The sequence below is a fragment of the Atta cephalotes genome (genome assembly GCF_000143395.1).
Source record: "Atta cephalotes unplaced genomic scaffold scaffold00032, whole genome shotgun sequence".
In the NCBI taxonomy this organism is placed as follows: domain Eukaryota; kingdom Metazoa; phylum Arthropoda; class Insecta; order Hymenoptera; family Formicidae; genus Atta; species Atta cephalotes.
In genome coordinates this window covers 382,317-396,101 of record NW_012130096.1, presented here as the reverse complement: position 1 = coordinate 396,101, position 13,785 = coordinate 382,317, and the positions used below count along the sequence as shown (strand labels likewise).

Genomic DNA, 13,785 nt, shown 5'->3' with positions numbered 1-13,785 from the left:
GTAAGGTAAGGTAGGTAAGTAGTAAGGGACGGACGGACGAAGTAAGTAAGGAGGGTAGGGTAGGGTAACGGGTAAGGAAAGAAAGTAAGTAGAGAGAGAGAGAGAGAGAGAGAGAGAGAGAGAGGGAGGGAGAGGAAGAGAATGCGGATGTTGCTGCTGATGCCAGACGTACAGGCGCACATTCGAGCGATTTCGATCGATGCTCTCCTGGCCTTTTGTAAACAGCAGATAGAAACCGTGACACAGTATCGATCAGGATGTGCGATATGTCGAAAACGAGCGAGTCGGGCGAAATGGCACGTAAGCAATGACGGGTAACGGGAGCGCGCGTTTCAAGAACCACGTTTCATGAGACGCCATGTTGATATAATCTTTGAAGGCATAGAAAACATTTTTTTATATCAGACTTTTTCACCTAACAAAAATGTGAACGGAAGTGGTGCGTGAAGCAATGCGTTCGAGCGTACATTTTTGTTTGCGAAAAATGTTTAACTTGCACTTTTCGAATTCATTCGTTTCGCGATTGTTGAACGTGGACAGTAATCGTGTTAAAAACAATTATCAAGTTTTGCAGAAAGCTGTGACAGTAAAGTAACAAATATTTTTTTATTGTTATATAACTGTATACATATTTCTTTATTACAGTATATATTTTTTCATTTTTTTTTATTATATATGTTATAAAGAAACATATTTTTTAAATACTTTTCTGTATCTGAAGATTTTTAAAGATACTTTAAAACTATATGTGTGTAAAACTATACACGCGCGAGTGTAATAAACTAGAAAGAATAACCGGTGGAAGTAAACGACAATCACGTGTGGCCTTTCTAGCAAACAAACCTTTCCTCCCTTCAAAATTTTATACACCTTGCACGAATATGGCGAGCTTTCCCAGAGCTTTTTCAGCTCTAGTAATGTCACATACATACAGAAGCGTGCCACGCTACTCGCCAATGCATGCATATGTATAGTATTCGTACGTTACAGCAAAGAGCGTATATATGTGGCCTTTTGGCCGAACGATTCAGAGGGCCAGTCAAGAATATCTTCCTTCGACTTATACGTGTTTCGAATAAGAAAAGGGAGGTGACAGAACGGTCCAGTGCGCACAAAGTTGTACTGGCGAAAAAGTGATAGACTGAGAACGACTTCGTGTGTCTGCAAACGAATAATTCACGAAATTCGATTTCTTATCTGTTTCGATTTCTTATCTTTTTCTCACTGCTGCGGTCGTGACGCACGCGATACTCTAAAAAAAACACAGAGAATGAAACATGAAGAATGTACGAGAATATGGAAAAAAATCATGTAGGTAACATGTCGGCACCCCTAAACTTCTCGAATAAATAATTCATAGGCAGGATATCGATCACCTCGTATAAATAATGTTCCTGCATTTTTTTTCTAATCAAAAAGAGAAAACATACTTTTTTGTAAAATTTTTTTCATACTGATGATACGTCGATACCATATGACATTCATGTCAAAAGTGTCTACAATCTCCGTAACATAGTTATTTTAGTACAGTGAAAATCCGATTCATGAAACAGGTGTTTTGCATGTTCTAGAATTTGTTTTACAAGACAGAATGTGTAAATACCGGTAAACATAGCTTGGATTACCTGAAATTATCCAACGATGTTTACAACGGTATTGTTACGAGCGATTGTAGTGCACGTTGAATGACATTTATATAATTGTTACCCGGCAACGAATTAACTAACCGATACGTAAATTGTATTGTAGAAATGTCAGCCAGAGTCTGTAATGAATTGAATGTATATATAATCTGAAATCTGTATAATTGGAAATACATTTTGTTATCTTGCTAAATAGTTTCGTCTCGTTTAACATAAATGATGTAGCTTAACGATTAAATTTTTTAAAATATAAAACAGACTTCGTGTAATAGAATAATGTAAAAACAATGCAATCATTATAGAAAATAAATAACGGCAGATTAAAATAATTAAAGAATAAAATTAATGAAGAGATCAATAACATGATAGTTTAAAACATGCAATTAGCAGTTAAAAAAGAATGTACGTGTAATTATAAATGCGAAAGTAAACAAAAAGTAAATAAAGTGAAAATATGTGGAGACAGAAAACAAGAATGCTTTCAGATGGCAATTTTCTAAATTCTTAATTTGCAGAAAGTGCACTGCGATCAAATGGGAATGCAGTGAAATTATTTCACTAAAAAATACGTCGAAAGCTAAGATGAAAGAAACTTTTCGCCATATTAAATGACTGCCATTGGAAATTAACCGTTGCCGGTGTTTACAGTGCTTTTTTTAATGTCGGCCAGAAAATTAAACGTTTCATCGGAGTCTTTGATCCACTATTTTTAATAAAGCAACGTTTCTTATTCCAGTATATACATATATATATACTACTTTTGCCCATCCAAGTTTCCTCGCAACTCCTTCATTTGCTCATTGGATCGTAAGAAATGTTCCCTCAGATATTTTTATTTATCCTGCTTTGCCTTTTCTTCCTTATTCTTTGCGTATCACGCCGCGAATTCGCCTTATGATGCCTGGAAAAATACTTTTTTCCAAGACGAGCCCAAGAATGATACGATCCTTCTCGCATCATCAGCTATTCGAAACTGTCCTAACGATAGACGTAAACTGCATGAAATATAAAAGTTTCGGTTATATCGCGATCTGCAGGCATTGTAGCAATTTAATTAGTCCTTATCTTTTTAGAAAAAGTCATGCACAAATGCTTACATACACACATTTTTTGAGATGTACCATATTAAATATATGTGCAATATTGTATTTTACATTAAATTTAATAATAAAATATAATAATAAAATCTAATAGATAAGAAATTATATCTTTTTATGTATTGTAGTTGGAATAAAAGATTATTTACAAAATAATTAAAAATTTTCTGTGTTTGTTTAATAATAAATAATAATAATAATAATAATAATAACAACAGTAAAAACAATAATAATAAGAATAATGTCTCTGAATATTTATTAAATACACTTTGAAATTCTATCGCATTATTGCTTATTTTTTAATTTTATTTCGTTGACTGTCGTAAAATTTTTGACTGCGTTTATTTTACTCTTTAACTCAATTAGATCCGAATAAAGTTTTAATTTTGATTCACAGTTATTAAGAATTTATTCATATTATGATTAATATCTAGCAGTCAAGATTTGTAATTAACTACTGCAAACGATTAATATTTCCATACAACTTAACAATGTACTTTTGTCTGCACAGATCTAGGACACATGGATTATCGGCTAAGAGATACAATAAATCATTTTCTTAAATATTTTTATATACTACTTATTATAATTATTAATATTGCACACATAACTGTTAATTTAAATTTAAATTTTATTTTGACAATAATAATGACCCGATCGGCGTCGAAACGTAATACTGTTTATAATCAAATATTAAAAATATCAAAATATTGTTTGGCTCTTCTACTTTATTATTATCAATAATAACAATAATTGATAATAATCTCGATTTTCCTTCATACATGATACATAAATTACTACATTAATTTGTCTCGTGTTGTTTGTTTTTGCAAAATTTGTTGTTTTTATTATTGCAAATGGCATCCTTGAATATTTACAGATACTGAGAAATATCATTATCATAGGAGAGAGAGTCACCAGCTATTTATTAAAAAAAACAGCTATTATTAAAATGTAAACAAAGAATTCGTGTCCACCTTAAGAGGACATGCGGACGTGTTTTTAGTGTTTGTTTTATTTAAAAACAGATGCAATACCAACGGTTGCATTACGCGTATCCCAATAGTCTCTTTCGTGAAATAATCATGTACACGGAAACACTTCCACGTGCATAGTTGAGGACGAGTTTCAAATGGTTATCGTATGCATGCGAACAGCATTTATTTTCCAGTCGTTTGCATATTGTTATTTCAAAGTAGAAAAACATGTCACAGCATTTTGCAACGATTAATAAAACGTAACGTCGGATTGATAATATCATCTTGAGCTAAACCTGAATATCGCAAATGCTTGAGCTTAATTTTCTCTTTCACATATCTTTTCAGCATGTTTGCATATCTAGCAAGATAAAAAATTTTAAGTAACAAAATGAAACAATTTTGTCTTTCAATATAATATATCTTCTTTATATTTCTGTATATTTTTTTAGAACAATAAATTAAGTTTTCTATAAAAATTCACTAAAAAATATTTTTAATTTTTGTTCTTAAAATGTTTTAATCTTTACTTCTTCATCACTCGCTCTACATCTCCGATTTGTTCTTCTAGCGATTATTATTTTTTATTTTCAAAATTGAAATTCGATTTGCGTGAAAACAATTTACTAGTAATAAAGAAATGATTTCCATAGCGTTAAACTATGATAAAAATTTTCCATAGCGTTAAACTATGATAAAAACAGAATATGTTTTAGGTGTAAAGAAAAATTTATTTATCATTATACAAAAATGTATTGAAATAACGATTATATTAAAAAATAAAAAAATAATTTTCCGTTTTATCTTATTTTATATCCTTGAGTTGAAAGTTCTTAGGACTTATATATATTGAATACTTTAATCAAGAAAATATTTGATGATCATCATTATATTGTTTATTATTTTTTTTCCTGGTGAATAATCTATGATACCAAGCCAATCATACATTTTAATTAATTTCCTTAACATTCAAAATATCTTATTTTTCTCTCGACTTCGTTAATTGACGGAATTCATTCGAATTTCTGCAAGCGTTGAAAATCGATCAGACATATCTGCCATGATATCGACGCGCTGTCGACTCTAATTTTATCCGATAAATGCATTTCATTCTCTCTGTACAAACGATGGAAGGTTAAAGACCTTTTCTCTGACAATTATTTTCACGAACCTGTTACGCTGGATGCCCGTAAGTCTGTCCATGACAGGATAACTTCGCTATTTGGTGATAATAGCGGCCGACCGGGAAACAAACGAGAAATCGATTTGAATTATTAAGGTAGAGGAAATATAACGACGACATGGATATCGATAGAGTAAAGCGAAATACAATTATGTCCGTTTACCGGTATGGGATCGGGAAAATACCGTTACGCGCGTAATTAACGACGCAGATTGATTCTGCGTTTATACGCGCTTTTGCGAATATGCGGGAGAAACACACAACCATCTCCATGAAAAACACACATGCATGTGCGTTTACAAAATAGGCGCATCCGGGCGTGAGAATTTACCGGCTTGATGTCGCTCGTTAACGATCGCTCGAGATTTGTACGCGCGATTTTCACCGATGATCCATTTGACCCGCGGCGTGGATTATCGTCGACGGTGTCTCTGCCACGTATTTTCACCATCACCGGTATATACGAGCGTAATGAACGTGGACGTGTGCAACGAGGAAGATTGATTTGACGGATATGACGACTTAGTAATATGCCCGTGCCCACGATGGCCGTTTTATTAAAAGCCCGCGCGCGCGGCGCAGGTGTAAAACTAGACTTATCTACCATGAGAAGAATTTACACATCAAGGCTAATATCATTTTAACGCTGCTCGTTTCTTACACGTGAACTCGTATAAAAATGATATTCTATGTAGATTGTCACGTAAAATTTTCAATTTTTTTATAGCGTTGCTTGATTGATATTAGTCGCTAATAATAATAATAACAATTATTATTATTTTAGTATAAATAATTATTACTATTATATGACACATATATTAATATTACATAGCACATCGTTAATAATAGTAATAATAATTATTTCGACAGAAATAATAATTAGAAATAATATATAATATTATTAGCACTTATTAGAGAGTCCTATATAATATTATTTTTATCAAAATTATTACTGATATAATATCGATCAAATAATGCTATAAAAATATGCTATATAATATTATTTGCATTTAAAAAAAAATTGTGAGTGTGAGAAAAATAATCTTTATTGCATTTTTTATTACAATGTGCGAAATAATTAGTAAGTATAAATAGAAAATTGTATAGGAGACTTTTGAGACATTTATAGAACGAAATACAGTAGGATTAGTAAAATTGCATTTTTTTTTTCTCTTTCTTTTAATGCGCTATCTATAATAATACAGATATAATAATACAGAAAAATACAGATCGAAAAGTTTTACCTTTTCATCAAATCATTAAGAATTCAGTAGATAAGTCATTAGCTCGGAGAATTCCTTGTTATGGTAATTCCCTAATCTATAATTTATACATAGATCTGAGATCCAGAGAATTCAAACTAGTTACAGTTTATATATGGTAATTTTCTGAATAACGCCGCCGAGACCGCGCGCATGTTTTATTTTTAAGATAATTAGGATGATAGAAAAATAATAATATCAATTTTCTAACTAAAAATTGCAATGTAAATATAATAAAATTTGTAGAAAGGTCAAACAAACAAGCAATTAATTAGGTCAAAGATTCATTCAAAAGTTATTCATTTCATTAATGTACAATGTAACAAACGTTTCGATTATACTAATAAGTCTTCTTCAGCCAAAATAGAAAAAAATTAAGAGTTTGGAAACGAAATTATAATAGAAAAATTTCGTCATTATCATTTTTGATAGCCGATTACGCCTACGTTTCTCCAAAACAAGCAGAGGGGCAAATGTAATTTTATTACATCACGAGAAGGACTCCGGATCAATGCCAATCGAACTCACGAGCGTTCTCGTTTCGCAAAGCGCGAAAGAAAAATTCATTTTCGGACGAACGTTTGTCATCGGAACCGTTGATGCGCTGGGAGCAGTTGCGGAATTAGCTTTGTGATGCACTCACGAACGCACTATTGCATTCCGGTCATAGCAGGCGAGGCGTGCACTACTACGAATGCGACGTATGCATTGGGAGGGTAGGAAGAATAGCGCGATGGTCCTGCCAAAAGGTCGCAATTCTGCAGATACTAAAACCATCGTCCCTCAAAGCCGAGCATGTCATCCCTGTCTTCGTAGTCGCATCGGAAAGGTCGCGCGCGTACGAAAACTAGCTTCGTTCTGGACTTCGCCAAACTAGTTTATATGGAAGTCTGTCAGACGAGTGCATATTGTCGCGCTTAATAACTTCTGCATAATTTACCAACGAGAGAGAGAGGGAGGGAGAGAGAGAGAGAGAGAGAGAGAGAGAGAGAGAGAGAGAAGAGATATCGATGGCGTAGAAACATTGGTACCGCTTGGGTCAACGGATGTCATAGTCGGTGTGATCAACTGCCCTCGTCGAGAGTCCCGAAAGTCGACCTTTCGCGATGGTGACAGGGCGTTACACAACGTAACGCCCGTACGACCGCGTAAATTAACTTTAAGCACGGTTTCGAGATCCTGAGTTTGTAATTCGAGTTACGGCACGCTTTGCATTTTAAGTACCACGCCCGTACGGGGCTATCGTCGAAATGACTCGGTCACGATTATTCCCAAGCAGGAGTAAGTATTTTTCGTATCCACTGCTGTTGGAATTTCCCCGGATTGCCGAGGAATATCATGGGTCACGTTCAGAAAATTTTAATTAATATACAATGTTCACGCGATTTTGTTTATCTTTCGAACTTCGCGATTCCGCTGAGATCTGTCAATAGATGGATGTTTTGTCATTTTCGCCTCATGTTTAAAAAAATAAATAGAGTTCATTGTTACGAATAAATATATGAGCGATATGAGATCTTATCTTAAATTGTGTAAAATCAGAATGCGAAATTATACTTTTTGTATACATTGTATTAATAAATATTAAAAGATTAAAATTAGAGGGAAGAAATTTAACTCTTCCTTTTCTTTTGCCGACCAAAATTTTATTTTAAGATAATTTTCATATCTTGTCGTTTGAGAAAAAACAACAATTTTTAAACATTTTTTTATTTAAAAAAAAACATTTAAATGAAAACATAATTAACATAAATCAATTAGAAATGCATTAAAATATGTTAGAGTTATCAAATTCTCTCGGCGGATTAAAAAGGGATTAAATCAAACTTGTCCAAATTATCGCGAGACGCCTTCTCCTCTTCATCGTTTCGCTAAATGAGGAGAAAAGAAACGAAAAAGAACAAGCTAAAACTATATAAATCATTTAAAAAACCACATTCGTTATATCCGTGTCTCGTGTCGGTTAATTTTGTTATTAAGAGAAATTACTGCGATGTGAGTGCTGCGAATAAATGGAAGTAAGAAGCTAGAACTCCAGATTTAAAAAAGTAGTGCAAACAACTGCCATGTTTGACCTAACAATCTATTATATTAAAGAATTATTGATGAATTACTTATTGAATAACAGAGGGTGCGTTCCATTTAGTGACACAAATCGACTTAATAATAAATAAAAAATTTTTCTTGATATTCAAAGAGTAACAAAAAGAGAAAGACTTATATCGATTTGTGTCACCAAATACAATGAAAAGCATCCGGACTAATTAGATAAAAAATGACAGTCGAAAAAGAGAAGGCAGTCAATAAGAAAACGCGACATTCGACAATTGTCGACATTCTCAGATAAAAGGAACGTGTGCTATTCTTATTAATATTTAAAGTTCCAAAAGAAGCGTCTCTATTTTTCATTTTTCAATTTGGACAGATTTGAATAAAACTTTTCAATCGTACTTCATCATATTTCGACTTACAGGTGACAATTAGGTGAGCACTGGCACGAATTGGTTTGACTCGCAGATATCGTCCGACTTGACACTCGTACTCGCCATCGTCGGTTAGAGACGCGTCGGTGATTTTCAGGTTGAAAATACCGGCGTTCTGATCGCCGATCAATTTCAACCTGGGATGACCCACGATTTCGCCGTCTGTAACATCAATTCACAGGATCGTTATGCATTGAGTTATATCACTATGTTCGCAAGCAACAATCGATTGATGGAAATTAGATAATTGGTTAACATTTTCTACCTCTTGACTAAGTGTTGTAATTCATGATCGCGCAGATACCCGACTAATACATCAGCTTTAATTTTAGCTCTGTTATTAGCATTTATTCGATCGGTATGCGAGCACTCTCGGCAAAACGATGCGATTACGGATAGGCGGAAGCCGATGAGACCGCTGAGTAATTAACCACTCGCCGTTGATAGTCTCGCTCTCGGATAAGGTTCTTTACGATCACGTTTAAATAATAAATCCACAACGTTACTACGTTCTTTAAGTAAGGTTATAAAAGATACATATATGTAAAGTGTATAGAAAGAAGAGAGATAAATTTCAAAATTTTCTTGTCATCTTAATTCTATATTTCATCCGTGTTACATTTTTCTGTCTTGCAGGATTATTTAATTTTGAACGTTCTGAAAATTATGAACAGATATTTAACAATTTAATATAATATTTAGACTAGTCGATAAATTGAAAAGGACACTATTGAGAATATTAAAATATTTTACTCATAGGAAATTTTTATAATTAGTGTCTGAAAATTAAATTAAAAGTTTCACATATTTTTAAAGTTTAATGAGATAAAAAATTCTACATTTATATGTGTCTGATATTATTTTTTCTCTTATCTAGAAAATTCTATAAAAAATTGATATTAATAAATTGAAATGTTTTCCTAACAAAATTTTAGTTAATATATCAAGCTTCAAATTTAATATGTAAAAAATAAACTTTACAATCACCTCGTGTACGTATTTGTGGACTGCGTGTAATCGTAACGTATACAGCGTTGTAATTCGTAAAAGTAGAAAACAATGTGGATAACATTGGTTCTTGATTAGTGCGTTAATGTGTTTTCAAAAATTTCTGTGTAAAACAATCCCGCGAAAAGCGAAAACTCAATTTCCTATTGAAAATATAAGCAGCTTTTGTGCGTGGTTTTAATTGGTAGATTTAGACAGGAGGCGCGTTTTCCCGCGGCGTTAATTGTACAAATACAGGATTACCTGTCTTTACCGAATTTAACAAGCACAGTTTACTCTGTATGCATTTTATCTTTGTTATTATCGAAACATTTATATTATATCAAACGACTTTCGGATCATTCTCTTTTTAAGTGGATTTATCAGAGACCAATGCGAATGGTACAGACAGATAAATTTCATTCTACAAATAAATATAACTTTAAATTTTTCTTAAATTGTGTATCACATATAATATTATAAAATTCACGTTTATAATCTATATATTACATTTTGAAAATCTGATCTCAAACTCATATTTTTTCTGAAGAAAATGTAATTAGTCGTCTTTATTATAATTTTCCAATACTTTCGTATTTCACGTTTTTCAAGATTCAAAGTGTTAATGCCAGACAAAAAATGGTCTAATCACTTTTCTCTAATTGGTAATTGATGCTCAATTAAGGCGATTAAAAAGGAAAGTAACGATCATTCTCTAATACACACACACACAACGCTGTTCGAGAAATCTTAAATTAGATTCCAGTGAATTTCGAAATCTATAGTTTTTGAAAAATAATAAATAATCAAACATAAAAATAACATTTTTCTGGCTATTAATAATTTAAAATTTTTTTATCCATTCTGAATATCTCATAAACATTATTATTGAACATTTACTGTTGATATATTGTCGATATTTTTGTGAAAAAAAAATACTTCCTCGTGAAGCAATGAATTTGCGGTTTTCTAAAAAATGACACTTGAAAAAGGAACAATCACACGATAATACAACTTTATTTCAATTTATTATACTCACTCTGCTGTATGACATAAGCAAATCCGTCTTTGACCCACTGGACGGTACCAACTCGATTCCCCACCTCGCAAGAAATTATCACCTCGCCGCCTTCCAGCACGGAACTATTGCTCGGCCTGACCCGAAAATATTGTCCCTCGCCTGTAACAGAAAGATAAAAATGATTTCGATTCGGAAGCTGTGCTTCTTCGGAAGGATAAGCGCGTTTCTGCATGCCATCATTTTGTGAATAGTTTTGCTCGCTCGACAGGATAAAGCAAAGTAGGGTGATGTGCTATAGACTATAAAATTATGTTTACACTACGTTTCTCTCCCCGTAGAAATTGTCTGCATGAGATTTATGTTTATCTATGCAAAAACATTGAAAAAACATTGTGAGTCGATGACTGATTTTGATGAATATTTTGATAAATATTTGATGGATCTTTTATCTTACAATTAGATAGGGATGCTAAAAACTAACAATTTCCTTATGTATACTCGTTTATCATTTTTTAGAAGGAAAACTAACGAGTGGCCAATTAATGGCAAAAGGTATAAGCATAAAAACGGATCCAGTTACAAATCCGTAACTTTAGAATCGATAACTGTGTGATAGCTAATAACTGTGCGGTATCCAGCATTTATGCGCGTGATGGCACTTCCGATTCCGTCATTCGCTTGTAACAAGACTTTACGTTCAGTTGCATCGATCGTCTGTCTTGGTTAATTAACTGTAATTGTATATTACACATCTTTTTTGCTCCGTAGCGCTGATTATCACTCGTGTTGGGTGAGAGTTTCATTTATCGACTGTGATGCCCCACGTTGGTGTAACCGTTCAAGTGCTAAGTTTGCCGAGAATTGAACCATTTATCAGCCCGGTATAATTTCTCATTTTTAGCAAATGATAGTGGGATCCTAATTGCTTTTTATTGAGCATCGTAGAAGCAGCTCTATGCCAATACAGATCGATTAGGTGCGTTTAGCGAAGCAACGAGAGAGCAACAATAATTATGCCGATAATGTCGGCGATTACGCAAACCGCCGCTAAACCTCTCCGTTACCGCTGGAAGAATCAGACGGGTTTGGTTTCAATACGATCGATAATCCCTGTACCGCATGGTATTCCATGTCTGTACCGCATCACCATGTACACGTACAAGATCGAACTGCGTTATGCATTACATGCGGGTATTTGTCCCTTTGTTTGCTACCGCGTTAAAAATAAATTCACACGTTTCGTATCGTATTGATAGACAACTTGAAAAAATTATATAATTGCACCAATGGTATAAATAATAATTTGAGAAATTATAATTGGGATTGATATGATAATATAGACTTATAAAATCCAAGATATTTTGCTTCCTGATCGCTATGTGTATCACTAATTTCTCTTTCTCTCTTCTTCTTTTATCAGCTTAAAAATATATATATTCGTATATTTATTTTTACACATATAAAACACATATAAAAGTATTAAATATGTATCTTTCAACAACTTTTCCATATGGCGGCTTATCATGAAAAATTGATACATATATTGCAAATGGAAGGATTGGTACGGGCTATGAAAGTGATTTACAATTGAATTTGTATTGAAAATGGCATAGTTCACGTTTTTTTTTTTTTGTTAAATTGGATCAACAAGCTTTTCAATGCCTCAATTCTCTACTCGTATTTGTCTGAAAGAGACATGCGTTTATCATTCATCATTGTAATGATACATGTTCTCCTGAATCTTGTGTTAGTTTTGAAAATGGTACACATCATAAATTATTGCTATTAATTTCATTTCAGTGTGAAAATGTTGAGTTTTTTATCAATTAGTTTTTATTGCGAAATAAAAAATGAATAAAACACGTTCTTGCGATTCTAGGTTTTCATTCTATTGAACGTATTTTAATATCAACTTTACAATACCTCAATAATAACGATGCATGGTAAATTTTTTATTTTGAAAATAAAACATCTTTAACATTAAATAAATTAACATAGCAAATTTCTCCGTTGCAAAAAAAGATTGTTGGTCACTTTAACGTGTACACGTCTCAATCTAACGCGCGCGTGATATGTTTCATAATAGTTATACAGCTTGTGTTCTGACTGTTACAAGCTGTTAGAGCTAATTTTCTCGATTACGAGTTTCACGCTTGCTATAAAATGGATTAAATTGCTTTCGCAGCCTAAATAAGCAATTTAATGCTGTTGTAAAACCTAATGTATCGTAATCAGTAGTCGGTCAAACAGGAACGAGTCCCTTGCGTTCGTCATGCCTGTATTTTTCATAACATTATTAATTTTCATGAAATGGATTGCATTTACTAGTGGATTTGCGATGACGCGCTTAAGCGAAAATTCATTCGTGCAATACGCATACGCACTTGGGATGATTCATCCAGGATGATCGTCCAGAATGAACCGTGTAAATTGGGTTTCAAGCGGTCGCCTAGCCTGGTCCGAATTTACGCAATCTCGCCGTCCAAATGCAACGTCAATAAAATATAGGTGAGTCGACCAACCGAGGTCTAAACGCGATTCGACTGGCGTCGTTTAATTTTGTAGCATAGACCGACCCGTCGACACTCCGATTCGTCCAAAGGGATTCAATGATTGGGCGCGATTGTGGAGAACGGATTAAAACGACGCCACCCGCGGTCGGCGAACGAGAGTTCGAAAACAAACGAGCGACGAGAGATACGAAAATAAAGTTTATAATTGAGTCCACATCGCAGGTTCTGGCATTATCCGAATAAAAATTTCATTTAGGCAAAGGGTTTGGATAAGTGAAAAAAAAAATTAACTTTTATTTCCACCTAAGGGATAAATATTTCATTCGAATGGGAATTTATTTGAAGTTAAAATCTATCTGTGACTCTTTATGGGATTATAAAATATACTTTTGATCACATAACAGATGATTATTATTACTATTACAAATAATTTTTCATATTTTATTTGATGCTTTAAAAAATCATTATTCAAATCTGTGAATAATTCTTCATTGAACACAGGTAGAAACAGCAGCAAAATTAAACGAGAAAGAGGACGAAATTAAATTTTAAATTATACTCTAAGCAAGCAATATATAATATATATATATATATATATATATATATATATATATATATA

At 33.0% G+C, this 13,785-nt stretch overlaps 1 protein-coding gene across 1 annotated transcript in view; it reads right to left on the bottom strand.

Annotated features, from left to right (window-relative positions):
• The window catches only part of LOC105621261 (nephrin-like), a 213,102-nt gene that overhangs the window by 74,177 nt on the left and 125,140 nt on the right, over positions 1-13,785 (bottom strand). Inside the window, exons 2-3 of the mRNA XM_012202731.1 lie at positions 10,672-10,812; positions 8,634-8,807 (exon numbers count right to left, since the gene is read on the bottom strand). Coding sequence (XP_012058121.1) covers positions 8,634-8,807; positions 10,672-10,812 — 315 coding nt within the window. The remainder of the gene's footprint in view (positions 1-8,633; positions 8,808-10,671; positions 10,813-13,785) is intronic.